Source organism: Mustela nigripes, chromosome 13 (genome assembly GCF_022355385.1).
Source record: "Mustela nigripes isolate SB6536 chromosome 13, MUSNIG.SB6536, whole genome shotgun sequence".
Classification (NCBI taxonomy): domain Eukaryota; kingdom Metazoa; phylum Chordata; class Mammalia; order Carnivora; family Mustelidae; genus Mustela; species Mustela nigripes.
Genome location: NC_081569.1, coordinates 439,497 through 467,095, shown reverse-complemented (window position 1 = coordinate 467,095; position 27,599 = coordinate 439,497). Strand labels below are relative to the sequence as shown.

Sequence of the window (27,599 nt, the reverse complement as noted above, 5' to 3'; positions counted from 1 at the left end):
GGTTGGGGCTGCAACAAGCCCCGGGAGCCCTGGAGCCCCCCACTCCTCCGTTGCCACCGCAAGCCCACATGCCACCCAATGTGTCCAGCTCCCGGGGGCGTGTGGTTGGCACAGCCCCGGAGGGCAGGCCTGTAGGAGGGGCCGCTGGCAACCCCGGGAAACAGAGGCAACACCAGAAGTTGTGCACTTGCCGGAGCCGTGGGTGGGATGGTTGGTGTTTCTTCCTTGTTGGTGCATCGGCACCGGGAACCCCGTGGATTTGGTCTGTGTGCCCGTCTCCCGCCTGGTCAAGGTCATGAGACACCGAATAATCTCATTTATTAAGCAGGGACAGGGAGCTCTCTACCCTGACACAGCACTTTACAGGAGTGGTTCAGGTTTATTGTGGCAAATGACCCAGAGTCAATCTTCAGGACCCGCAGCGGGCGGGAATGCTGTGTATGGTGGCGACCGGACTGGAACAGCCGCCCTGCTCTGTCCTAGGAGGCCCGTTACCCACTGAGCCGGTGACCGGCAGGACAGCCTGCTGGTTCTTGGGAAGGCTGCTTAGCTGTCCCCGTTCCTCCTTCCACGGTTTGCCGCTTTCTTAGAAAACTCTGCAGTCTCAGGTGGTGTAGGGGAGGGTCTCCTGCCGTAGGGACAGCAGAGACCCCCAAGCGGTGGCTGAAGCTGCTGATCAGGCAGGTAGAGGCAGGAGCCCCGGACGCCGCCCGTGTGTGCCTGCTCCCATGCTGGCGGCTGGCGGTAGAGCTGGGAGGTTATATTTAGCCACATGTGCCGAGTGCGGCTGTCACAAGTTTACCATGCTTTCCGCAAGACCGTTCGCTGCTCACTCGCATTCTCTCGTCTATATTTAGAGGTCACTGTGGCTGTTGGAGGGCCTGGCTTCGTCCGTAGTGTGGGGAGTCACAGACGTGCTCGTGGCCCTACTGGAGCTTGTCGGGGAGAACCTCCTCTGGGGGGGCGGGCGGGGGGAGCGGGTCCAGGCTTCTTGACGGACGGCTCTGAGGCTGGCTTCGGTCAGGGCTCGGAGCAGCATCCAGGAGCGTGCTCAAGGCTGTGTGCGTGCCCTTGGAGCAGGTCTGCTCGAAAACTTTCACTTGACCTCCACGTTTCCCGGGGGGTGCTGCCTGTGCGTCCCTCTCAGTAGACCGTCTGGATTGCTCCAAGCTGGTACTTACTCAGAGCCAGGCACTGAACCGGTGTCCCATGTGAGGCTTCTGCCGGCGGGCCTGGGGCGTGGGGGTCCTGTGATGTCCCCACCACTCATGAATCTTCAGTTCTGTGGTCCCAGCAGGCTGAACCCTGCCCTGAGCCCCGGCCCCGTCCTCCTCCTGCCCTGGTGATAATTCTTGTCTGATTCCTGCACCCACCCCCACCCCCTGGCCCCCACGCTCGCTCCCCGGTCTGCTATCCCGTGCAGGGGCTGGAAGGTGGTCGGGCTGGTGGAGGGAATCAGCACAGCCTGTACAGACACGGTCTGGGACGGCAGTTGCTGTGGAAGTGGGGTTGGAGATCAAAGGGTTGAGGTGACAGTTCATGGAAACTCTGCCGTTAGGTTCCCTGAGGGGGGCTTCCTCACTCATTCACCAGATCCCTGTTTTTGTCCTTCTGTGTGCTGGGTCCACGGTGTAGACGTAGACATTGTCTTTCTCGTGCAAGTCTGTGTGCGGGTCTTGTCCACCTTCTCTGTGTGGGAAGAACTGGTAGAATGTTTGTTGTTCCTCCTCAGTTTGTATTATTCATGTCTCTTCAAAAATAGATTAAGCCGGTGCTTTCACCCGGCAGGGAGGCGAGTGAGCCAGCCAGCGGGGGTGGAGGGAGTGGCCTTTGTTTTGTGTCCTGTTGTCCTGTGTTGCTAAGCATCGGGCAGCCGTGCTGGCCACTGGCCCCTCCTGGGGTGTGTGGGGCCCGCTGTGGTGGCTTTTCCACGGGGTGCTCGGCCGCGGGCCAGGGGGCCCCCCTTCGCAGGTCAGGGCTCTTACCTTCCACAGCTGGAGAGGAATTCGGGCTTTTGGCCAACTTCACTGTAGCTTTTCATTGGAATAATAGATTTTCAAGTTAAAAGTCACACGTGAGGGGCACCTGGGTGGCTCAGTGGGTTAAAGCTTCTGCCTTCAGCTCAGGTCATGATCTCAGGGTCCTGGGATCGAGTCCTGCATCGGGCTCTCTGCTCACCGGGGAGCCTGCTTCCCTCTCTCTCTGCCTGCTTGTGATCTCTCTGCCGCTTTCTGTCAGATAAGTAAATAAATAAATAAAATATTAAAAACTCACACAAGAGCGTAGCAGTACGAGAAGCGCGAGCCTGTAGAGGAGCGCCGCCGCACACGGCACCCTGCCGCCGCTCCCGGGCCGCTGTGCACATGGGCTCCCGCGGGGTGATGGTGGTTTGCTCGCCAGCCCATGTCACAGACACGCTTCCAACCCGTGACATCGTCCCGAAGTCCTGTTTTCCTAGCCACGCGGTGATCTCGGTCCCACGACGTGACCACAGTCAGAGAGGTGAGCCGGTGAGAGCACTGAGCTCAAGCTGAGGGGGTGGGACGACTGGAAGGGGGGGCTGGAGCCGCAGGGGTGTGGCGGGCCTGCTCAGGGCTGTGGGTGCCCGCACCCTGCCAGAGATGCGGCCCATTGTTAACTGCCCAAGGGACAGGGCGTTTCCACTTCTTAGACTGGTCATTGGGTGACTTTCAGGTGTTGGGAGGACTTGGGGAGTGGTCCTTGTGGAAGTTCCCGGGCAGCGTATTCATCTGGTCCCTGACGTGCAGCCGGGCCCGGAAGGTCGGGGCTCCTGCGCCCCACGCCGCAGTCTTCCTGTCTTGGATGGGGTAGGGGCGAGGGAGGCCTGCTGCTTCGCAGAAACAGAGAGAAACAACGGAGCACAAGACGTGGCTGCCTTGAGAGCTCGCCTGACATCCCTTGAGGACTGGGTCTGTTAAATTGGCTCGTTACTTGTTAGCTCGTGCTTATTGCTGGTTAATTAGAGTGGATCTCGCTCAGCGATCTGAGGAAACCCAGCTTCTCTGTTTGCTTCCATGTTCGGTTGCTTCTAGCACGTTCTCTTCTCCGGCTGTGGAGCCAGCCATGCCGTAGGCTGTTGACAGGGACCCCGTTTGACAGACTGGAGAGGACTCTGGAGGCACCCTACGTCCCGTACTCATTTCTGAACTCCTGGCCTCAAGCCATTCATCAGACACGCAGACGTGGCTCTGGGTCCCGGGTCATGGCTGAGCGTGGCTGACCGTGTGCCCTGCGCTCTCGGACTGGCCGCTGTGGTGGGGGGCGGGGGGTGCTGTAGGGAGCGCAAGGCAGCAGCTGGCCGGGTGGCCTAGAGTGAGGTCTGGCTTGGATTCCGGGGCCACAGGCTGCCTCGAAGAGCTGGGGCAGTGGGCTGGGTGCCGGCCGGCTCTGGGTGCCGTGGGCTACCCCGAGGCCGGCACGTGGAGGACAGGTGCAGGCCACTGAGGAGCTCCGGCGCGGCCCTGGGCGCAAGGTGGCCTCTGTGGCGTAGGCATGCGGTGTGGTGAGGACAGAGCGCAGATATTTCATAGTGTTCTAATTTTATTTTAAAAACATCCATGGAGCGCCTGGGTGGCTCAGTGGGTTAAGCCTCTGCCTTCAGCTCAGGTCATGGTCTCAGAGTCCTGGGATCGAGTCCTGTACCGGGTTCTTTGCTCAGCAGAGAGCCTGCTTCCCTCTCTCTCTCTGCCTACTTGTGATTTCTCTTTCTCTCTCTGTGTCAAATAAATAAATAAAATCTTAAAAAAAAAAAAAAATCCATGTCCCCCCTGCCCTTTGATTAAAAAAAAAAAAGACCTATGTACCCAGAGGAGCGTGGGGCAGTGAGCGCTGGGCCCCCTCCCGCCCCACACAAACGTGGGGCGCCTGCTTCACCTCCCGGCCCTGATGCTCCTGTGTGGCTTCAGCCTGTGCGCGCTGGCCTCGCCGGAGAACTCGGACCCTGAGGAAAGACTTGCCTTCTGCAGTCGCTCTAGGGCCTCCTGTAGTCACCCCCGCACCCCCCAATCTGCAGTCACATGTGGCACTTGGTTCCCTGGTCTGTCTTGCTGAATGTCTTTCAGTCCGGGTTTTCTGATACTTCTGTTTACAGCCGGATCCCTGTGGCACGCTGGTGGCAGGAGGGCGGTGTCTTAGGGACTGGAGCAGAGGGTTTGCTGCCAGTTGAGGTGTGAGGGGAAGGGAAGCACGGTTTTGGCGCTGGCGGTACCGGAGACGGGGGACTGGGCCGGGCCCGGAGGACGGGTTCACACGTGTCAGCAGCATGCGTGGACAGGTGCCCCTGAGGCGTCTGCCGCTGCGTCCCTGTGTGGATGAGCTAGTGCACGGCGGGGGCCGGGGAGGCCGGCGGCCGTAGCCGGGAAGCGGGCCCTTGCTGGGCGCCGGGTTACACCCAGCCTGACCTCACGGTCTTTGGCTTCAAGCTGGGTGCAGGTGAGGCTGGGAGGAGCGACCGCTCCCCGCAGGCCCCATAGTCCCCCGCTCCTGAGCAGCCGGGTTCCAGAGGGAGCGTGGCCTGCTGGGGAGCGTGACTGTGTGCGGAACACCTCCGCCAGCACCTCAGAGTCGTGGTCTACCGAGCGGCTCACACCTTCTCTCTCTCTCTCTACTTTAAAGTTCAAGCTCATATCCCAGGCTTATGAAGTGCTTTCAGACCCAAAGAAGAGAGACATCTATGACCAGGGCGGCGAGCAGGCCATCAAGGAAGGAGGCTCAGGCAGCCCCAGCTTCTCTTCACCCATGGACATCTTCGACATGTTCTTCGGGGGCGGGGGACGGATGGCTCGAGAGAGGAGAGGTGAGTGCCTTTAAAGACACTAACCAAGTTTCATAATTTTTGAATGCTACCAGTCATGGGAATCGGGGCAGGTCATGCCTTAAAAGGGATCATTAGCCTTAACTAGCTCCCCCACCCCCCAGTGTCCAGACCACCCCGAGCCTCTTGGCACCTGGACACGCGCCTGACACCTGCGGACACTACCCGACGGGAGCCCGCGGGTGTGAGTGGGGCGGGGGGGGGGAGGACGTTCCTTTTGCTGTCTGCGTCTCGCTCATGAGGGTCAGGCCATGGGGTGTCCTACAGGACATCACAGCACCTCCTGTCCCTGCCCCCCGACCCGGTCCGTGCGCTCCATTTCCGGCCGGCGCTCTGTGGGCTGTCTCGCTTTCTCAGTCCGCGGGCCCCGTCCCCCCACAGGTGCGCAGGTGTGACCAGGTTGGTAAGAGCCTGCCCGCCTCGCACTCCGCCGTGCGTCGTGGTTCATGGCTTTATCCCCAGGAGGTGAACGAGGGCCCCAGGCAGCTGTGACGCCGGCCAGGCCACGCGCTGCCGCCGCTGGCTATTACGCATGGTCCCCAGTGGCCCCTTTCCCTGTCCAGTTGACTGTGGATACTCTGCTTTGAGTCCAGATAGCCTAGCCTACTGAGATCCTGGGTAAAATGAGGTATGAGCTCCGCCCCGGTGTTTACGAAGGGCGGGTTGCGGGTTGTTGCAGTGAGAGGCCCTGGAGGGATGAGGCAGTGTCTGTCGACTTTGAGCTTCAGAAGCTTGGCCACCCGCTCTCGAACACAGGGTGCTGAGAATCCCGAGTCCCTCAGGAAGAGCCCTGGCGCCATGTCGGGGCTGCTGGCTCATGTACTTGACGATGGGCACGATGGAAACTGCGGGCCCCTCCTGCCTGGTGCTCTCCCTGTCTCGTGGTGAATAGCTCCCGTGTCCGTGTTGCCGGCCAGTGAACAGGACAGTGCGTCTTCACGACCGAGGGAGCTCCGAGGGAGCCCCTGGACCCTGCGAGCCATCCGACTCTGGCCTGGCCCTGGGTGCACAGACTCCCTCCCCAAAGACATGGGGCCCACAGATAAGAGTTCAGCAGAGGAGAGAGTTCCCACTTGGCCACAGATTACAGAAGGGCTCTTTAGGGCCCCTTCCGTGGGGCACTGGCCTCAGGTTTGTTTTTAGGAAATAAAGATGTAAGGTCTTTTGGTCGATGTCTATAAACGATTGAGGGATTGGCCCTTAGCTATAAAGGGTGTTCGTTCTCATGGCTGGCTGGGGTAGTGGGGGTGTGTGTGGCCGATGCACCCTGATCTGCCGGGGGGGAGTGAGCGCCCCACACGGCTCTGCAGCCGGAGCTCATGGCGACTGCATCTCCTGCCGTGTTACTCATTGCTCTGTTCCCGCTCTCCCCCTAAGGCAAGAACGTTGTCCATCAGCTGTCTGTAACTCTCGAAGATTTGTATAATGGAGTCACAAAGAAGTTGGCCCTCCAGAAAAATGTAATTTGTGAGAAATGTGAAGGTAAGCGGGAATGTCTGAATGAGTCCCATGGTTGTGATCCCTTAGACCTGGGAACAGTTCTGATTGTTCCATAATGGGGAGAAAAGTCATTTTTTTGTCTTTTCAAATATAAGGGTCCAACAGACTGCAAACTGGTGACCTAAGGGCCAGGTCTGTTTTACTGTGCCATGTACGTTCTTTATTCAGACTGACATTTATTTAACACGTAGATCATTATTTTAAACCCGTAAAAGTGCAGAGGGCTCACCCCACTTAGGGGTCAGCAAACCTGTCCTGTGACAGGGCTGGGCAGGAAGTGCTTCAGGTCCCCGGCAGCGTGGGCAGAAACGGGCAGAGCCGCCGAGACCCGGGACGCTGGCTGTGGTTTACAGTCCCTTGACTCGCATGCAAGTTTAATGAACACAGTTTTTAAAAACTAGGATTTTTTAAAAAATATTTTATTTATTTGACAGATCACAAGCAGGCAGAGAGGCAGGCAGAGAGTGGGGGGAAGCAGGCTCCCTGCTAAGCAGAGAGCCCAGTGCAGGGCTTGATCACAGGACCCTGAGATCATGACCTGAGCCTAAGGCAGAGGCTTAACCCACTGAACCACCCAGGTGCCCCTGAAACTAGGATTTTTAAAGAAAAGTCGTCTTGGTGACCTCAGACGCACATGGTCGTGAGCTGGCCGAGTGGGGCTGCTGCCCTCCAGTCTCTCAGCCCAGTCCCCTTGGCCACCTGGAGGCCCAGCTGGTGAAACTCATGTCACGAATGTGGCCGGCAGGGCCAAAGCTGCGGATACTCACAGTCGCGTGTTAAGGTCTGGATGTTCCTTGCTGGGTTAGAATCCTCCAGACTATATACTGCCGACCAAGACTGCAGACAGAGTTCCAACCCCAGTGTCCCGTGGAAGGGCTGCTGACCGCCCTTGCTGGCCGGAGGCACAGGCCACCCGTGGAGGAGCCTGGCTCTCAGTCCCGCGTCCCCTGCAGGTGTCGGCGGGAAGAAGGGGTCTGTGGAGAAGTGCCCTCTGTGCAAGGGCCGTGGCATGCAGATCCACATCCAGCAGATTGGGCCGGGCATGGTGCAGCAGATCCAGACCGTGTGCATCGAGTGCAAGGGCCAGGGCGAGCGCATCAGCCCCAAGGACCGCTGCGACAGCTGCAGTGGCTCCAAGGTGATCCGTGAGAAGAAGATTATCGAGGTGCACGTGGAGAAAGGTGAGGCCGCACAGCTAGGCGCTCCTCCCTGCTCGGTGTGCTGCTGGCAGCTGACCGTGGGGCGCACAGGTCAGGCGTCTGGGACCTGGAGCGCAGCGCGGCAGACACTGGTCCCGCTGCCCCGCCCTCCCGGCTTCAGTGCCGGGCCGGTCACCAGCCAGTCTTTGTGCTGCAGCTGGCTTCTTCCAGGTCAAAAACAACCCCTTTTGAATGAAGGTTTTACAGTGCTCTGAAAGGTGCTTGACCTTGAGTTTGGTTAACTACCCTCCCCCATTTCATACCATTCCCTTGGTATCATTCTTGACCGCCTTGGCCGCTTGTCGGCCAGAGGGCTCGCTCCTTCCTGCACCTGGTTGCCTCACTGCCCAGATGCTCCCAGGTACCCACCCCCCCATCTCCGTGCGCCCGACACCGTCAGTGTAAGGCCTTTCTCATGGTTAGCTGCTCTCCAGGTACTTCCACGCTATTCTGTGAGTTCCTACTCCGGTGAATATGAACTAATGAGAGATGAGACCAAAGTGTACAAATTAACACCAGGAGGGCGTTTTTCCAGGACTTCTACTGAAGCACGTGACTGTGCGTGCCCTCAGAGCCAGGGCCCGGGGTGCAGCAAGAAGTGGATGGTGACCCGGGCGCGCGGTGATCCCAGCACTGCTCTGGTGCGCGTGCCCATGAGCTCAGGAGGTCTGATGCGTCCAAGTCCCCAAAGGGCCGTGTGCCGTCTTCAGAGCTTTGTAGAGTGCACGGTTTTTAAGAGAAATGCTAATCAGAAAGGATAATATCTCACAGGTATGAAAGATGGGCAAAAGATTCTGTTTCACGGAGAAGGAGACCAGGAGCCTGAGCTGGAGCCTGGCGATGTCATAATTGTGCTTGATCAGAAGGATCATAGTGTCTTTCAGAGGCGCGGCCACGACTTGATCATGAAAATGAAAATTCAGCTTTCTGAAGCCCTCTGTGGCTTCAAGAAGACGCTAAAAACGCTGGATGATCGAATCCTCATGATCACGTCCAAGTCGGGTGAGGTTTCAGAGGCGCGTCTCTGAGTGCTGGGCTGGGTGGGTGCGTCTGGGACGCTGCTGGCCGCTAGCCCCGCTTCACCTCTGACGTTAGCACCATGTCCTTTGCTCTCAAGTTTAGAGTCCCTGCTGATGACTGAAGAATTTTATGACTCTTTACATATGCTCCTAGAAAGTATTCCAAGTTAGGGGGAGGGCCCCCAGCAGCAATCTTGGGGCCAAGCCCCATACCTCAAGCTTTAAAAACTTAGTGTGGGAAGCAGATAGTGGAGGTCTGTTCTGCGCGTGCCCCTCCAGCTTCCGTGCTGTGGGCACATGGGAGACACCGTCAGGTCCAGTTTTCCTGAGGAGACCTTGCCCGTCAGCTTGGCCTCGGCTGCTCACACGCACAGGCCGGGGGGCAGCACTGAGGCCTGCCGGTGTCCTCCAGGGCACGTGCACCCAGCACACACGAAGCCGCCTCTGGCAACATGGAGGCTGTTCGTCTGTGTCAGAATGCGTCTGGGCGGGGCGGGGGGGTGCAGGCTGACACTCTGGCCGTGAGTGGAGCTGCTCTGGTCCCCTCGCCACACCCATGCCCTCCTTGCCAGGGTCAGGGAGTAGCTTGCAGCTGGGTGGGTCGTGACCTGCCTGTCACTGCGTGGCGTGACCGGTGCAGGGTGCGCAGACCGTAGAGGGCCCGGCCTCCGGTTGCTTCCTTCCTTCCCATGGCCTCGTTCACTGTCTCTGCGGCTTCCCTGTACACTGTTCCCTCCTTTTCTGTACGTAAAAGGATATGGATTCTGGATCCAAGCCTCGATCAGAGTTTTTTCTTTTTTTAAAAAGCTTTTTATTTGGAAACTTTAAACTCACAGAAAGTTGTAAAAATAAACAGTACCAAGGTCATCCCCTCCTGTTGACACTGAAGCCCGTTTGGGCACCTTGCTGTAAGGCAACGCCCATGTGAAGCTGCAAGCCACGACCCCTCCCAGGTCCCTAGTTCCTCCCTGCTTGAGGGGAGAAGGTCGCAAGCAGGAGTGGGTTCAGGGTCTGCTCACGTGGCCCCAGGCCCGACTGTGGCACCGAGGATGCGACAGGCCAGCGTCCGCAGGGAGTCGTGGGAAGCCTCACGGTCGCAGGGCTCCCGGCATCCCACTGCGCATGGGCAGTACCCTGCTGGTGGCCTGGGGCAGAGGGGAGACCCTGTTCCTAGCGTGGTGACGGGAGGGGCTGGGGCTTGGGAGGACCTTCTGCCGGAGACTTCTCTTGTCCGTCTTGCTCATTGACGCTGCTCCGTGTCCTGTCTTCCTGCGCGCACCGTCTTGTAGCTGTGCCTTATTTCTCGTCCCTTCGCTCCTGCTGTCAAGGCACAGAGACTCAGGATGGGTGGGGAAGGCGCCCTGGCAGCCGATGGAGAGGGGCCTTCCGCAGGTGGCTTCCCGGCCCAGTCAGTCAGAGGCAGGAGCATGAGGGGTAGGAATGGAGACAGAACTTTCCAGCACACAGGACCACTGAAGGCCCTGCAGCTGAAGGCCCCACGCCCCTGCATGCCCCCGGAGAGGGTGCTCGGTGCCTCCCCCTTGCCAAGTCCGCAGTGGGGAGCTGGCTGCCCGGCAACCAGTGTTTGGCACCCCTCCCCCACTCCTCTGCAGGTTCACTCCCTTGTCTGTGTCGTCACTGCCAGGCTGAACAGCTTATCTCCAGGGAGACTCTTGGGCCCTTTCTTTCTGTTGGGGGAGATGGGAGTTCTGCAGTTCTGGGGCCCAGACCCGGTGGTGCCTTTTGGAAGTTGTTGTGGCAGACCCCAGTGTGGGCTGGACTGCCTCCAGCCCTGACCCCAGGGTTCTGGTTCCTGGTTCGCTTTCCACGCTCGTCCACCTTGGGCTGGAGGGGCCGGGCGCCACCCTGGCATGTCCCCATCCCCAGCCCGGGCAGGGTCTTCCCGCTCCTGACTGAGCCTTCTCTGCGGCAGGCGAGGTGATCCGGCACGGGGACCTGAGGTGTGTGCGCAACGAAGGGATGCCCATCTACAAAGCAGCCCCGGAGAAAGGGACCCTGATCATCCAGTTCCTCGTAAGTTCCTGAGTGTGGCCGCCGCGGGCGGGGTCCGGGCGTGCCTCCGCGCCGGCCCACCACCACCGCTCGCTCCTCGCCCTGCAGGTCATCTTTCCCGAGAAACACTGGCTGCCTCAGGACAAGCTCCCGCAGCTGGAGGCCCTGCTGCCCCCGCGGCAGAAGGTGAGGGTCACGGACGATATGGACCAGGTGGAGCTGAAGGAGTTCAGCCCCGGCGAGCAGAACTGGCGGCAGCAGCGGGAGGCCTACGAGGAGGACGACGACGGGCCGCGGGCCGGGGTGCAGTGCCAGACGGCGTGAGTGGCCGCGCGAGCGCCCCGAGTGTAACGTTGGCACAATGAAAATGGCATCGCCTAGCGGCCTCGTGTCTGGGGTGTCCTGTGTATGTGTTCAGCCTGCTCAGGTGCTGAGTGTCGTCTTGGTTTTTCTTCTGTTTTTCCTTTGGTTGTCACTTAAGTTATAGCTTAATTTATATTTAAACGTTTCAAGTGTGAATCACTTCCAGTCTGCACATGGATCTGTTTATTCATGTTTTCAGGACACTTCTGAGATGCCGGTGACGGCACTGACACTTGCTCCCGTGGGGCTGTGCCGTGTCCTGTCCGCCAGGGCAGCCCCCTCCAGGGCCCTGGGCAGCGCCCCAGGCGCGGCTTCCCTGCCCTGCCTCCAGGGCTGCTGAGTCTAGATTCTAGTCGATCCTCCTCCAGAACAGAAGCCTGTCTGTGGCCTGGTTCACAGGGCGAGGGCTGCGGGGCCACCAGCCTTGCTGCTGCTCTGTGGCTGCAGTGGGTGTGTGATCATCTCTCTCAGAAATTTCCGGAAGCTTCCTGGCCTTGTGAGGATACAGCAGGCTGACATAACTGTCTGCTGGGCCCTGCATCTTGTCTGTGGCCGTGAGGACTTCCTACCGGCAGCCTTTGCAATGTTCTCCCACCCAAGTGCTTACCGTGAAGAAAAGGACGCACCCCCACCCCACCCCTCCGCACCCTGTAGCCTTGGCAGAGGCCACCGGAGCAGCAGCCCAGGCTGGGAAGGCACAGCCGTCCGTCTGCACCCCCTCCCAGAGGTCGTTCCTCTGGCTGTGCGGCCATGGGACACGGCTTCCTGCTCGGGCAGGGCTCTGCTGTGCGTGGTGGCGTGGGCCGCCTCCCCTGACGGACCGTCCTCACGGCTTCACTCCCGGCAGGCGGCCACAGCTCACGTGGAGTTGCCGCAGCCCCAGCCATCACCGGTCCCTTCCCTCCCATGGCCGTCGGGGGCAGAAAATGCTTTAGATGTGGCTGGGTGAGAGCGGAAGCCGCTCGCTCATCAGACCGCCCGCCCTTGGTTCTGGAGAAGCAGAGTCTGACGCCAGGGGCTGCCGTGGGCGGGGGTGGAGGGGTCCATCAGGCCCACGCAGTTGGGCTGAGCTGGCTTGTGTGGGGGGACCAGGCTCCAGCAGGACCGGGCGGGTGGGTGCCACTTGCTCAGAATGGTCCCTGCTTTGACCACCGATCAGGACAGACCTTAAAGCTACTCTTCCAACCAAGCCCGTGTGAAAACCCGTCCATAAATGGACCGCAACTCCCTGGTCTTCCCCACCGCGCGACTGCTGGGGGGCGGAACTATGTTCAGCTCCCAATCCTGGTCGTGGGGGTAGGATCTGGAGGGTGTTGCCTAAAACTCATTCACCCTGTGCACCCATCACTGCAAAATTAAACCTGAGCTGGGATGAGAGACCAGCGGCTCTGGCTGTTTGTTTTCGGGAGCTCCCCCACAGGTGTTAGGGGCCAGCCTGCCTCACACCAGCGGACGGGAGTCCGGACCCGAGGTGGGGCGAGTGCCGACGCTGGGCGGGGGGAAGCGTCCACGGCTGTGCTGCCAAGGCCAAGGGGCAGGAGAGGGGCACGGGCTTCATCCTGAGGGTGACGGGACTGGGGGACAAGCATGCAATCTCACAGGCATATGAAGTCATTAATAAAAAGCAATTATCTTCAGAGTGAGCCATTTTCACACAGGCCCCGCTGAAGGGGCACCAGCCTCTGGGGTGCTGGAGGCAGGGCTGGAGCCTGGGGACATCGCGGAGGCGGTAGGGTCCACCACAGGCCACAACCCTCTGTGCTGCCGTCAGGTGCACAGTGTGGCTGGGGACGCTCTCGGGCTATCAAGTAGATGCCCAGACAGGCAGGACTCCAGAACATTCCTAGTGGGGCAAACCCCCCGTTCCCTTCAGGACCCCACTCTGAGACCGACAGTATGTGGGGCTCAACCCTCTGGAAAGCAAGCCTGGGCTTCTTGGCTGGGAGGGCTGGGGAGGGCCAGTGAGCGCCACATCCCGCCATCTCTGGGGCAGACACCCCTCCCGCGCTCCCACCCACACCAGGGCAGCTGAAAAAGCCCGTTCACGAACACGGTGTTTGTGTTATGAACACTTTATGTTCGAGCATGAACAGCATTTCTAATAGAACATGAAAAGACTGATCTGTATCTACAAAATTTAGGTTTCTGCTCCAATAAATGCTAGAAAGGTAAGGAATGTTGTGATGTACACACCAGTCTGAGAGTGGCATTTACACAGGGCAATCGTAGACATGGATTTCCTGGTCATCGCCCACGGACACAATTTTTGAGCCATTTCCGTTGTATTTTACTCCCCAGACCTGTAAACCAAAAATAAAAGTTCTAATGCCTGTATCCTTTTTTAAAAATTAAAAAAAAAATTTTATTTATTTGACCGAGATCACAAGCAAGCAGAGAGGCAGGCAAAGAGATAGAGAGGGAAGCAGGCTCCCTGCTGAGTAAAGAACCGGACACAGGGGCTCGATCCCAGGACCCTGAGATCATGACCTGAACCAAAGGCAGAGGCTTAACCCACTGAGCCCCTCAGGCGCCCCTCTAATGCCTTTATTCCTTACGAACAAACATCCTTGTGTACTCTCACTATACTGAACGGAGAAAGACACACGGGGCTGTGTCTGGTGCTGAGCCCGCGGGAATGGGGCCCCCCCCTTACCCGGCACCTTGTGTAGCTACTGTTTATCACTCCCTCACCTCCCACACTCCACGAACTTTCAGTTTCAGATTCTGGGGAGTCGTGACCTCATCCCATGAAGCGGGCATCTGCAAGGGACCAGCATGGGCTCTCATTCACGTCTCCAGAAAGAAGGTGGCCCACGACTACCCGCTCCCAGCTGGGGATGATCTCTAAGGCCCTTGGAGCCTGCCAGGCCCCGGAGCTGAGACAGCAGCCAGCACGGGGCACTGGTTTGACAGAGGTGATGTGGCTGGAGTTGGACCAGGTCAGCCTGTCACTCTGACCCCAAGTAGGGGTTCCAGCCCTGAGCCCAGTGTTGTCACTGGGCGGGCCGACGACCTCCCTTCTATCCCAACAGCCCTTCTGAGACAACAGCATGCTCTGAGCCTCACGTGCAGGGAAACAAGCCCGCAGGGAGGCTTTACCCTCACGGTGAAATATCAAGACGAACCCCCCAACTTCATCAGCAATGGTTTTGGGTCAGACGTGAGAGCGCAGGACAGCAACGTCAGCGTTAAGCTACGTTCCAAAGAGCCCTTCAGGGCGCCCGGCTGGCTCAGTCGGCAGAATGTGCGACTCTTGATCTTGGGGTTGTGAGTTCAAGCCCCACGTTACTTTAAAAAAAAAAAAAAGAAAAGAAAAAAAAACCCTCAGGATCTTCATTAAAAATATTAGAAGCCATTTTTTTACCGCCATAGGCATTTTCTTCCCTAAAGTGACTAGTTTCCTGAGACGTGCTAATTGGGACCAGCAACACGGGCCTCACTTGGAGCTGCTTAGACATGTGGGAGCCCAGGCGCTGTGCAGACTCCCGCCTTTCCCTGGAGCCCTAGTTCCTTTCACATCCACGCTGGCAAAGACAAAACGGTGGGAGCACAGAGCCCCTTCCTCCTCATTTAAAGACTGAAGCAAAAGTTACCAATGTTGCTTAAAGCGAAACAACCGATAAGGATTTATGGCTTTGGGTATGTTATAAAAAAGAAAACATCACACCACTTCTGTGGACACCTCTAAAAATAACAAGTGCTGTGTGTTTGAGCAACAGGCACTTAAAAACAATTATTTGAGAGAGAGGGCACACACATGAGCAGAGAGGAGAGGAGAAACAGACTCCCCACTGAGCAGGGAGCCCGACGCAGGACTCGATCCCAGCACACTGGGACCACGACCTGAGCCGAAGGCAGACTCCTAACTGACTGAGCCACCAGGTGCCCCAGAGCAACAGGCACTTCTGAGGAAGGCCCTTCCCCAGCCGGCCAGGGCAGGCGGCACCAGGAGGAGGGCTCCTGACGTGTTCCAGGCACCAGCACTGGACGGCCACGCGGCTGGCGCTGTGTGTTCTGGCCCCTGAAGGGACATCACACCTCACAGCTCTCCAGGCCGACGGCGCAGACGGTGTACGCAGGAAGCTGGCTGTCGGACCACCCACGCAGGGAGAGCAGCCCAGCAGCAGGCCGGGAACGGGGACGGCCGTCGGCGGCGGCGGCGGCGCTCAGACAACGCCAGCCACCAAAGACAAAGGAATGCGAATTTGAACTCCGCCGTACCTGATCCTGGTGGTCGAAGAAGGTGTGCACACACGTTCTCGTTCCGACGTCCCAAACTTTCACACTTTTGTCGGATGAACTATGTGCAGAAGGGAACATTAGTATCAAAACAGTCTGTAGTCTGGTTTTAAGTTGGATTAATCTGACCAGAAACTCCACCCTCCTTTGCTCATCTACACTCTGCCCACCTGTGTGCCCCCTGGCCAGCAGGGGCCCCAGGGAGCTCTGGGTGCTGGCCTCTCTGGTGGCTTTTCCTATGCACGGAGCGGCCACGTCCCTCAAGTTCTCATCTGCCCAGTCCTTATCCCTGGGTTCCCACCAGGAGCCTCAGACACGTGAGCCTGTTTCCAGGTCGGTGGGGGTGGGGCTGGGAAAGCCCCCACTGAAGGCTACTTCTAAAGTCTAAAGGAAGAGGCTTCTGTAGCTGTGCGACGCTCGCTAGAAGCTGGCCGTCCTCGGCCTTAGCGACACAGGCTCCAAAGGCACGACTTCTGCACACAGAGGTATGCAGCGTACGTGCCTACCGGACCGCAGAGATCCCTAAGGTCCCTACATGTGGAAGCCTAGATTTATAAGAAAACACTCAAAGTTGAACTGTTCCAAAGAATTCATCTTTGTTCTGGTGAAAGACAACTAACTACCTGCATAACTTAAACCCAAACCACCGAAAAAACTAACGCAGAAAACAAAGTCTACCTGAATAACAAAGGGTCAGACCATCTTCAAATCTTAAGGCAATACATGAAAGATGACCTTCACCTTCTTAGCATGTAAGAAGCTGCTGAGAATCGCACGTACCTGGAAACGAAGTGTGTGTCATCGGGACAAAAGGCAACGTTCAGCACCCACGACGCGTGGCCGCTCAGTGTGCCGGCCAGATTGGCATGTTGTCTGCAACGGAGAGCGTCAGACAAAACGGACATGACAGAATGTGTGACCTGCCCCACGGCAGAGAGTAGGGCGCGAGGCAAGACCACTGCCGAGATGGGGAAAGCGAAGCAGCAGGGCAAGCTGGCAGACTCCAAGCCTGCCGCGCTGCCAGTGCCCTCTCCACGCGGAGCCAGAGCTCCCGTCCCTGGAGCTGGCCACACTCATTCCTTAGAACAGAGGGAGCTCAGAGAGGCCATTTTTAATCGAATCGAGAACAAGGCAGGTCTAACGACAAAAGGCATTTTTAGTTCCACATAAGCGCAAGCCTGACAGCAGGGGCGGGAGGACAACCCTGTGGCCCGACTGAGGTGCAGGCCCTTGGGCAGCACAGAGCGCACTACAGAGGGTCGGAGGGGAGGTGGCCTCAGAGGAACCCGCCTCTGGATGGGCTTGTCCTCTGCACTTCGGGGACACTCGTCCCCCTTAGTCAGGAGGCCAGAACTATAGTCATGATGGATTCACGTGCAGAGTCGGGCACTGAAGTGTAGGCCACAGCGGCCTGGGGCTCTGGGACCCACGAGCCGGCACAGCTGGGCAGGGGCACCCCTCCCGAGCCACAGCACCCAGCCAGCTCTTGCTTGCTGCCCTGCTGACCACCTCCTGTTCTCAGTGTCCCCACTCCCTTCGCAGACCCTGGGAAAGCCCTCATAGGCCCACAGGATGGTGTGCACATGGACAGTCAGGACTGGGGCAATCCCGGTGCCCACTCCCCACGCGGGCACGGACAAGCGGGCCGTGTGTACCCGCGGCACCAGGAGGCCATATTTGGGAGGCGTGAACCGGAGGCATGCCTGCTACTGAGTCAAAGGGCCAAGGACACAGTCAATCCCCTTCCAGGGGAGGCTTGACTGGGGAAGCCCAGGAGGAAGGGGCCTTCACAGGCTTACAACCAAAGATGGCTATGACCTGAAGAGAATGACCCCTTGCTCCTACACCTGCAGCCAAAACCACCCACAAAGAGCCTCCTTCATCTAGACCTGCAGTGAGGTGGCCAGTGAACTGACAGCCACCCTGGCAGCGCAGAGGACAGCCTGCGGGAGGGCCATCTTTTTGCCATCACCCTGGGCCCACGACCACCTGTGGTTCCACCTACACGGTTCCATCCTACACGGCTGACTGCCCTGACGGAACTTAAAATCCATGAGGCCCACAAGAGATGGAAAGGCTGGAAACAGGCAGGAAGTACTGATCCTAGCGGGCAGCCATGACATTCCAAGTTCAAGGACAGGGATGTGGAAGGGGGAGCGATGCCTAGACCCTGCACACAAGTCCCTGCAAAACCCGGGGCTCCTCCAAGCAGTGGAAGACAGGAAGGGCACTGGTCCTGGGTGAGAAGCCCGAGTCTGCATGGGAACTCACACGTCATAGATCTTGATGTACCCGTCGTCGGAAGCAGTGACAAGGAGCTGAGAGTCCGGGGAGAAGGTCAGGGAGCGGATGGGCATAGCGTGGCCTGGAATTCACAAAGCCTCTGTTCATGTGGCAAATCGTGCACTCCCCACCGACAGTGTCCCTAGTAACGAGCCTCTGTCAGAGACGCAGGGAATGACTGCATGGACCCCTCCTCCCAGTGTTCTAGAAATATCCACACAACCCAGGCCCCTCCTCCAGGAGCCATTTCTCCTCGGTTCCCTTCCCTCACGAGCTGGACCTTAGCACACACCGCTTGGGAGAAACTCCTCTGCTATAGACACGGACAAACAAGGAAATACACGGTCTGATCTGCACGGATGCACAACAGGGTGCTGTTTCCTACACGTCCTGTGCTGTGGGTAAGCAGTAAACTGAGGAGGCAATGCATTCACTAGGTCAGAATTCACACCAGCAGGAAGAGGGCAGAGTCGGAGATGCGCCCCTACTCACGCCCTGAGGCCGGGCGGCAGGCCCCTGGCGTGGGCCTGGCTGTCATCCACCTTCAAATTTCCTAATCATAAAGTTCTGTAGCGAGGATCAGGATGGAGAGGAAGCACTCCTCCTCCTCCTCCTCCTCCTCCTCTCCTCAGGCTAAGCCACATTAACACATGAAAAGATAAGCCCCTTCACAGGAACCCGCTCTTTGCACCAGGACACCCCCACCCCCCCCCCCCCCCCCCCCATTATAAGGAGATGACAAAACTCTTGGAGGCATTTCAGATTTCTGACTGAGATCGCAGTTTTGCAAATCTCAAGCTCCTTTGTCATCTAGCAGCATTTTACTCAAAGACTGACCTGTCCTTTGTGACCTGATAGCCCAGTCCGCACAAAATGAAACGAGCTGTACCTTCCAGCGTGTGCAGGAGCTTTCCAGTTGCAATATCAAAAATGTTGATGATCCCGTCTATGGCTCCACTGGCCAGGTACTTCCCATCGGGGCTCTGTGCAGAGAACATGTGGAGGACATCTGAGACCCCGTGCGGTCAGGCCACCCCCCCCACCCCCGCCCCCAGCACAAGGCTGACAGCGCACAGGGCAGGGCCCCGACAAAAGACCGCTGTGTTTCCTTACATATGCAATACTAAGAATGAATTTTCCTCTTGTGTCCAAAGAATATTCCTTCTTCCCACTTTCCACACCAAAAATGTTCACTTTCCCCACATGAGTTCCTGTGGCCAGATACTGGGAATCAGGAGAAAAGGCCAAAGTCCAGGCATCCACTAAACAGAAAAAAAAGGGAAAAAAACACAGTGAGAAAAGGTGCGACCTTAATTTTTAAGACTTAAAGCTTTTTCAAAAGATGATTTTTTAAAAATTAGAAACAATGTCTGACTCAAAAACGTATGTGTAAAGATGTTAATCCTTTACCAATTTAGTTTAAGGACTTAAATTTTCAATAAAAATATGACAATACCAAGTGTTAACAGGATATGGAAAAACCAAAATCCTCACATAGGGGTGGGAACATAAAACAGTGCAGCCGCTCCGAAACGGGTAAACAGTTTTCCTCTCTTTTTAAAACTTTTAATCCCCTAGCACTCATCAGGACACATGCCCTCAGCCCCCATGGCCTCCCTGGGGACAAGCAGTGTGTTCTCTGGAGCTGAGAATATTGTTTCTTGGTTTGCCTGTTCGCCCCCTTTGCTTGTTTGCTTTGTTTCTTAGATTTCACACATCAGTGAGACCGTGTGATAACTCTTGCTCTGACTGACTTAGTTCACGCAGCACGGCACTCTCCAGTTCCGTCCATGCTCTTGTAATGTAAGTGTTCATCCTTTCCGATGGCTGACTTAATACTCCATCACATACATACACCACATCTTCTTTATCCGTTCGTCCGTCGACGGACATCTGGGCTCTTTCCAGTTTGGCTGTTGTGGACACTGCTGCTGTAAACATTGGGGTGCGTGTATGCCTTCGAATTACTATTTTTGTATACTTTAGGGTAAATATCCAGTAGTGTGATTGCTGGGTCGTAAGGTAGCTCTATTTTCAACTTTCTGGGGAACCTCCATGCTGTTTTCCAGAGTGGCTGCACCAGCTTGCATTCCCACCAACAGTGGAGGAGGGTTCCCCTTTCTCCACATCCTCGCCAGCATCTGTCATTTCCTGACTTGTTGATTTTAGCCATTCTGACTGGTGTGAGGTGATATCGCATTGTGGTTTTGATTTGTATTTCCCTGATGCCGAGTGAGGTGGAGCACTTTTTCATGTGTCTGTTGGCCATCTGGATGTCTTCTTTGCAGAAATGTCTGTTCATGTCCTCTGCCCATTTCTTGATTGGATTCTTTGTTCTTTGGGTGTTGAGTTGGTATGTTCTTTATAGATTTTGGACACTAGCCCTTTATCTGGTATGTCATTTGCAAATATCTTCTCCCATTCTGTCAGTTGTCTTTTGATTTTGTTAACTGTTTCCTTTGCTGTGCAAAAGCTTTTGATCTTGATGAAATCCCAATAGTTCATTTTTGCCCTTGCTTCCCTTGCCTTTGGCATTGTTCCTAGGAAGACTTTGCTGTGGCTGAGGTCGAAGAGGTTGCCGCCTGTGTTCTCCTCAAGGATTTTGATGGATTCCTGCCTCACATTGAGGTCCTTAATCCATTTTGAGTCTATTTTTGTGTGTGGTGTAAGGAAATGGTCCAGTGTCATGCTTCTGCATGTGGCTGTCCAATTTTCCCAGCACCATTTGTTGAAGAGGCTGTTTTTATTCCATTGAACATTCTTTCCTGCTTTGTCAAAGATTGGCTGACCACAGAGATGAGGGTCTATTTCTGGGCTCTATGTTCTGTTCCACTGATCTATGTGTCTGCTTTTGGGCTAGTACCATGCTGTCTTGATGATGACAGCATTGTACTAGAGCTTGAAGTCCGCAATTGTGATGCCACCAACTATGGCTTTCTTTTTCAACATTTCTTTGGTGATTTCTGGTTCCACACAAATTTTCGGATGATTTGTTCCAGCTCTGTGAGGAACGCTGATGGTATTTTGACAGGGATTGCATTGAATGTGTAGATAACTCTGGACAGAATAGACACTTTAACAATTTTGTTCTTCTAATCAGTGAGCATGGAACGTTTTTCCATTTCTTTGTGCCTTCCTCAGTTTCTTTCATCAGTGTTTTATAGTTTCCAGAGTAAAGATCCTTTACCTCTTTGGTTAGGTTGGTGCAGAGGTATCTTACTGATTAGGGTGTGATTGTAAATGGGATTGTTTTCTTAACAGTCTGACAGTTTCTTAAATGAAAACAAGCTTAAGAAACACCTTGCAAGTCCATCCCTGGGTGTATACCCAGCAAAAATGAAAATGCGCGTCCACACAGACTTGGGCACGGGCGTTCGCAGCACTACGGCGTCTACACAGTAGGAACCACATAGTAAGTAGAAGAATTGCTAGAGACTAAGTAGAAAGAATGCACGTGTTCAAGAGGTGGGTGGCAGAACAAAACAGGAGGGAGCGCTCACAGCTGCAGCGTGGACATACACAGTCCCGCCGACACTGACACGTGGATGGAGAGCAGATCGGGGGCTGTCTGAGTCGAGGGCAGAGCGTGGACAGACTCTCCTCGGACATGAGGGGGCTTCCTGAGGCCTGCAACTACGGTGGTGCCCACACAACCTGCGACCAAAACTCACTGAACACTTACAACGGGCAAACCTTACAGTGCACAGAAGCGAAAGCTCCCCTCGCTGGAGCTGGAAATAAATGGAGATGTACTACCCCGAACGCTCCCCAGGTGAACTCTAATATGACCAATCATTTACCACAGATTAACAAGGACTGGAAAGAGGCACTATTGTTTTTAGAAAAATCACCTGTTTCTCAGTTACACGGCAAAACCCAGCTCTATTCATGTCATCTGGATTGGTCAAGCAGCGTCGCAGTGCGGCTCGGCCCGATGGAGGGGTCTCCAGACTCCTGCGCCGCTGGGGCAAGCCATGTGCTCTAGAATTCTAGAACACACCACTGTTTCCTGGGCTGCTCAGAACCTCTTCGGAGGCCATCCCAAAGCGCTCTGGGGGCCTCTGGGATCAGGGCCAAGGCCACGGAGTCATCCTGTTGCCCACTGCCTGCCTGTCCCGTTAGCCATATGTACTCTTGTAGGGGAACACGCCCCGAGTCTTGCCACCCTGCCCCGACAGGACAGTGCTTGCCAGATCAAAGGGAAAACAGAGAAAGTCTCTCTCCCAAGACACCGTCCTCATTCCCAGGAAGGGCTCGCACAGGACAGCCCCTTCTCAGCCTGTGGGACTGAAGAGAGGCCGCTGCCAACGACACACGGCAGACAGCAGGTCCCAGCATGCCCCAGCACAGTCGGGTCAGCACCGTCTCCCAAGGTGTCTTTAACAAGTCTCTTGCAAACTCTAACACACGTATTCAAAGGAGTAATAAATAATTTAGCTCTATCACTTTTCTCATGAAATGTTTGTTTTAAAAAGGAGATTGACTCCATGAATTCCTTGCAGTTTAATAAAATAACATTCCTAATTATTCTCCCACTAGCTGGTTTACAATGGAGAAATTTTCACGTCACACACCCTAATGCTCGGAATTCAGGGCGTTTTTGTCCCACATGCTAAGACTCCTGCTACTTGCACGACAGAAACTTGATGCAGTCCCCAAGCTGCACCTCACCACCGGGTCAGCTCTCCGCTCACGGGCGTGCTGCCCGTCTGACGGCACGGACGCCCTTCCTGAGCGCCGGGGAGCTTGGCTGCTGTGCTCACGAGGCCCTCCCCTGCGTCACGGCCTTCCACTGCGTCCTCTGTTCCTTCCTCGGGATCGGGGGTGTTCTCTTTCCCTTCTCCCTGCTGCTCGTGGTGACCCACATCCCCGTGCACATTCTGACGACTGCCGGTGTCCCTGCGCTCAGGATCCGAGCAGTGTGAGCTTCGGGCTCAGCCGCTCTTCAGCTGTCGACAGCAGCACCTGCTCTCACTACCCCAGTACCTGCTCTGTAATGACCAGACTCTTGTCCAAAGAGAAAGGACATCCGACCCCTTGTTGACTCTCTGTACCTGTTCCTTTCCACAAGCACTTGCCAACATGGAACTGACACCAGATGTTCAGGGCACTGTTGGGGACAGCAAGCTGGGTGCAGACCGGTCCTCTTCGCTGGAAGCGCTCCAGTGCTCCTCTCAACTGCAGTGTGCCCAGGGCCTCAGAGCCCTGCAGTGACCTCAGCGACACGGGTCTGGGAAGGCTTAGGTGCCCAATGTAAAAAGGCAGCAAGAGAGCTGCCTTTTCCTCCTCTCCCTGGCTCTGTGTCTTCATAGACTTTGGGGGCTGGTCTGGGGCCCCAAGTCCTCGGAGAGTGACGTCAGCAGGTGGGGATACAGGTGAAGACCATCGTCTGGGGAGTCAGCGTCTGGGTAGCTTTTGCCAGACCTACCCTACCCCACACACCCTGAAAACAGTGCCTGAGTGGATACAAAAGAGGGCCTAGGCATGCATATTCTTTAAAAATCTCCAGCAGTAAGAATCGTAGATGGAAGTATTGCCTCCAAGGGGAAACACACTCTTGTTTCTTGACAGCCTTGCTTCCCTGTGAACCGCAGGGCTATTACCCTTTTCAGTGTAGTGGCTATGGAGCATCACCGGCGGGAGGCCAACCCACTGGGGACTCTGATCAAGAGGACCATGTTGAGGAAACCTCTAAGCACCTTCTGTGTCACCCATCCACTCAGGGGCACCACAGAGGCAGGCGGCTCTCAAGGGCTTGCCGCCCATCCCAGCAGGACAGCCTCTGGCGGAGAATGCGATGCAGTCATTCGCAGGGGGATCAAAGGCTCCCAGGAAGCCTGAGATGTCGTGTTGCTCGTTCCACATTAATGCAGCCCACCGAAATCATGAACTCCTATTACCCCAGACATGCAGCAGGCTGAGAGACAAGATTCTGCTGTCTTGCGGTCGGTGAAAAAAAATGCTACTCTACAAGTGTCCTATCTGTCAAATGCTGGGAATCAGGCCCTGTAATCATGATGAGCAGAGAGGACCACGATACGGTTCTAGAAGGACACAGCACCTTACATTCGAGACGTCTATCAGTCACTGCAAGTAACAAATCAGAATATGGCAAACCGCAGCTCTGGCCCATCTGAATTCTGGTCTACAAACCCAAACTGGCAATTCTAAAATTGAAAGCCTCCGAAAACCGTTGAGTTTTTCAACAGGTTTAGCACCAAAAGTTACCTGGCAGTAAAATCTGACCCACACAGACCTACAAAGCCCCCGCTTAGCTGCTGAGACTCTGCTGGTTGGAGGACTGCCACCACCCTACCAAAGGCAGTACCGAACACACAGTCCGTGCACCACGTTACCCCGCAACCAAACACTCCTGACCTGTCGGACTTCTGTCCCTAGAGGTCTGGAAAGGGACAGTGAGAGGTTACCTTCCCTAAGAGTCTTACCAGGTCCTGCATCTATAGACTTTATCTGTTTGCCGTTCTCCAAGTCCCAGAGGCGGATGTGCGCATCGAGTGAACTGGATGCGGCAATGGGCAGTGTGTGGCTGATGTCCACAGACACCACACCCAGCTGGTGTCCCTCCAGGCTCCACTGTAGGTCCAGCCTCTCGTCAGACCTTCGGTGGGGGACAGAGAGATGAGTTTCTTCACACACAATGCGCTGTACCAGCATCTGAAATCCTGGGCCCCCGTGACCCACCCCTGCTCCCATCACCCGCGGTCTGTGAAATGCAGAATCAGAGAGAACCCACAAGCACAGAACACCGAAGTCAGCCAGGTTTTAACTGTGGGACTTTTTTTTTTCTCTTGAACTACAGGCCTTTATACTACATAAGAGGAAAACAAATGAGAAAAAACTGGCTGTCTTCTTAGACCACCATACTGCTCCTGCTTCCTTACCTGGACTACACTTAACACTTTCCTGACCGCAGCTGCTCGGAGTCCAGAAGAAAAACCCTAAACCCCAGTCTTCGAGGCTGTTGGGGAGAGGGTGCTCACCATTTCCAGACCTTCACCAGGTCATCCAGGGACCCCGTGACCACTGTCTCGGAGATTTCCTTCTTGTCTGTCCCCCAGGCGACTGACCAGATGGCGTCATCATGGGCTACAACGGAAAGCACCTCATGTAAGAATCTGCACGCAGGGTCTACACGTCCTGGGCTCCAGGGAAGCTGAAATGCTGCTCCAACAGTTATGAGTTCACTCCGCTGGTGAACCGGGCACCTGGCTCACTGTCCGGCCCAGTGCTTTCCCTCCTGCTTTTCTTTCAACAGTAGAGGCAGGCGCGCGTGCGCGCCCACACACACATGCCCAGATCTCAGGTGTCCCAGGGAGGGAGGGAGTTCTGGAATAACCCGAGTCTTTCCCACTTTAGCCTGCTTCCCGTGGGCCTCAGTCTGCAATGCCATCACCTGGTTAAAACCAGGCAAACCAGCAGGATCTCCCCGGCCTCCCTTCCCCAAGAAAGACCAAAAGTTGATAAGACTCATTCTCTTAGGGATGCTTGGGAACCACCAGGCAGTTCAAAAGCAAATAGCACAGGTCTGAAAATACGTATCTCCACACTTGATTTGATTAGTCTTTTGTCACAAATGTCTACTGTGCTTGATGAGTCCGCTACTACATTTTTAAATTAAGTATTATCTCAATTAATCACAACAACCCTATGAAGTAGGTACCATTAACACCCTCATTTTACAGACAATCATTTTACAGAATCAGAGGCTTAGAAAAGCCAAGTAACTCACGCGAAGTCAAAAGCTAAGGAGAACTGGGGTTCGAAGCCAAGCTCTTTAAGAACTAAAGTCCACCGTAAATGCGGAGGCCTCACCGTGGGGTCCGCAGACCTGGCGCAGGTCCACACACGTGGCAAGGGCACGCGTAGGCTCTATTCATGCCGCGTAGCAACAGTTGAGGACCAGCTTCCCAAGCTGTGACTACTGGCACCAAGCGGCTGTGACTCATGCGCAGCACCGTGGCTCCAAGGACGATGCCCACCAGAGCCACATCCACCAGCGCATCACGGGGACGGCATGAGCTGCCGGCCGGAGTGCCGACTGGCACGCCTGACTACCAGTTAACCCTCTGAGCTAACCTGGAAGAAAGCTTCTGGCTTAAACTTCAGACTACCTAAATGGCGGCTGCTCAGACTGCAAGAGCTTTCAGGCAGTCCCACAAACGCCCCCAGGCTCTGCACACCTCTTCCAGGTGTGAAGAAATGAGGCTCACATGAAGCCCTGTGCCCCTGGCAAGCTGCACCCCGAGACGGGATGGCCCCCAGCCCTCCCCACACTACTGCGTCCCCTACTTTCAGTAAGGTCATGGTTGCTGCGGGAGCTCCTGCCCTTGTCTGAGCGGAGGAGCTGTTGTGAAGACCCCAGGGCAAGTGCTGAGGCTCTGTTTCCCTCTTTCACCCTGGTAGCTGGGAAGCTCGAGCGGCATCTTCCTCAGGCGGGAAAACATCCCTCAGCCCGGAGTGTCTCTCATGTGACTCCTGCTTTTTCTTTCCAGTTAGTTGTTTGGGGCTTCTGCTGCAGTGTGCTTGTAAGTATCTGTTTTCAGCCGCGTCTGCTGATTCTTCCACAAAGTGAGTCACTTGGGGACAGTCCCTCAGGTCAGCATACCCGAAACAACATGATGCAGAGTTCTCACAGGTGAATTTGCTGGCAGGCTGCTTACCTTGCTCTTGCTTGAAGAGAATGCTGTACTAAAAAAGAACGGATGCCTCATCAAACCAGGGGTCAGATTCAGAGTAGCCCGTCCCCTTCCTAAAACACCCCCTGGCACCCACCTCACCCCCCACCCCCAGTGTGTGAGCGACTCCCCCGTCCTCGCCCTGCCCATCCTGCAAGCTCCCCGAGTCCTTCTCACCCAAGACTTGCAGAGCTGACCGCACCAGGAGAAAACCAGTCCTTACAGGAACTGTCCTCTCTCCCCCATCCCGAGGGGACAGATCAATTCTGTGCATCCCCTGGCTGGATCACAGGAGGCTCTGCATCCAGCTTCCGGCCCAAGTTCTGTAGTTGTATGAAACGAACAGCCTGCCTAACCTGTTCCCATTGTCCCTAATCTTACTGCAAAGATCTCTCCCTTTCTGATTTTTGTTTTCTTCTTGTTTTTGAATATAAGCTTTTTGTTTTGTTTTTTTTTAATTAAGTAAGCTCTATGCCCAATGTGGGGCTTGAACTCACGCCTTTGAGATCAGGAGTCACGCACTTTAGTGACCGAGACGCCAGGCACCCCTGAGAACAAATTATTTTCCTCAGTCCCTCCGTCAACCTGGAGACTTAGACAGCCTCCTCCAGTGCGTGCTGTGCCGCACCTAACCCTCCGGAGACTAGGTACCCACCGTCCCCCAGCACTCCTGAGCAGAGCAGGAATGAGATGATGGTCTCCTGCCAAGACACCCAGACCTCGTACTGCCCTCCAACCTGCCAGGGAGACCAGCTGCTGTTCTGTGCCTCACCACAGGCCTTACCTGGTTGGTCATTTCCTTAACTGAGGACGAAGGCTACAGGCCAGACGGTTCTGTGGAAACATCAGGACTTCAGTGAGCGGTGTCATCAGGACGGAGAGGGATACAGGAGGTCCCCTTATCAAGAAAACAAGGCAACCCTCTGCCGGAGCACAGGTCGGCCCCAGCGGGGCCTATAGGGCAGCAAGGTCTCCTTTCTCTCTTGGAGCCCAGGGACTCAACTTACACCTACCCCATGCCACGTGTTCCTCTCCCCAAATCTGACTATCGGGAGGCACCAGTCTGCACCCCTTGCTGCTCTTCAGAGAGACAAAACCACAGGTCCTTTTAATTGCAAATATTATTTAGTCAAAACTCAAGAAGCAAATATGTGGGAGTAAAGTGGTTATAGTCTCTGAAGGGATCTTGGCCAAATACGCCCACGAGAACCAACAGGCACGTGAATGAGACATGCATGTCCCCGGCTCTTCAAGGACTGGGCTCAGCTAAACACGAACTTCCTTAAGAACAGACATATAGGGGCGCCTGGGTGGCTCAGTGGGTTAAGCCTCTGCCTTCGGCTCAGGTCATGATCTCAGGGTCCTGGGATCGAGCCCCGCATCGGGCTCTCTGCTCAGCAGGGAGCCTGCTTCCCCCTCTCTCTGCCTGCCTCTCTGCCTACTTGTGATCTCT

The 27,599-nt window shown here is 55.8% G+C and overlaps 2 protein-coding genes across 4 annotated transcripts in view; one reads left to right on the top strand and one right to left on the bottom strand.

Moving 5' to 3' along the window:
• The first annotated feature begins 4,613 nt into the window (after positions 1-4,613).
• Positions 4,614-11,087, top strand: DNAJA4 (DnaJ heat shock protein family (Hsp40) member A4). The gene is made up of 6 exons (XM_059371377.1): positions 4,614-4,816; positions 6,212-6,316; positions 7,288-7,515; positions 8,305-8,535; positions 10,486-10,586; positions 10,674-11,087. The coding sequence occupies exons 1-6, from the start codon at positions 4,759-4,761 to the stop codon at positions 10,887-10,889; spliced, it is 939 nt and encodes a 312-aa protein (XP_059227360.1). The 5' UTR covers positions 4,614-4,758; the 3' UTR covers positions 10,890-11,087.
• Positions 11,088-12,984: 1,897 nt separating this feature from the next.
• The window catches only part of SKIC8 (SKI8 subunit of superkiller complex), a 16,836-nt gene continuing 2,221 nt past the window's right edge, over positions 12,985-27,599 (bottom strand). For all 3 annotated transcript variants that reach the window (XM_059371374.1, XM_059371375.1, XM_059371376.1), the window contains exons 2-11: positions 26,931-26,980; positions 26,132-26,159; positions 24,452-24,557; positions 23,897-24,069; positions 18,564-18,712; positions 18,340-18,433; positions 17,439-17,532; positions 15,948-16,040; positions 15,150-15,228; positions 12,985-13,228 (exon numbers count right to left, since the gene is read on the bottom strand). In XM_059371374.1, coding sequence (XP_059227357.1) covers positions 13,139-13,228; positions 15,150-15,228; positions 15,948-16,040; positions 17,439-17,532; positions 18,340-18,433; positions 18,564-18,712; positions 23,897-24,069; positions 24,452-24,557; positions 26,132-26,159; positions 26,931-26,942 — 918 coding nt within the window. In that variant the 5' untranslated portion in view covers positions 26,943-26,980 and the 3' untranslated portion in view covers positions 12,985-13,138. The remainder of the gene's footprint in view (positions 13,229-15,149; positions 15,229-15,947; positions 16,041-17,438; positions 17,533-18,339; positions 18,434-18,563; positions 18,713-23,896; positions 24,070-24,451; positions 24,558-26,131; positions 26,160-26,930; positions 26,981-27,599) is intronic.

Bases quoted from the DNA above. Each gene is read 5' to 3' on its own strand.
- DNAJA4 (XM_059371377.1), top strand. From the start codon at position 4,759: ATGGACATCTTCGACATGTTCTTCGGGGGCGGGGGACGGATGGCTCGA. The intron at 6,317-7,287 runs GTAAGCGGGAAT...CGTCCCCTGCAG, and splicing joins AATTTGTGAGAAATGTGAAG to GTGTCGGCGGGAAGAAGGGG. The intron at 7,516-8,304 runs GTGAGGCCGCAC...AATATCTCACAG, and splicing joins CGAGGTGCACGTGGAGAAAG to GTATGAAAGATGGGCAAAAG.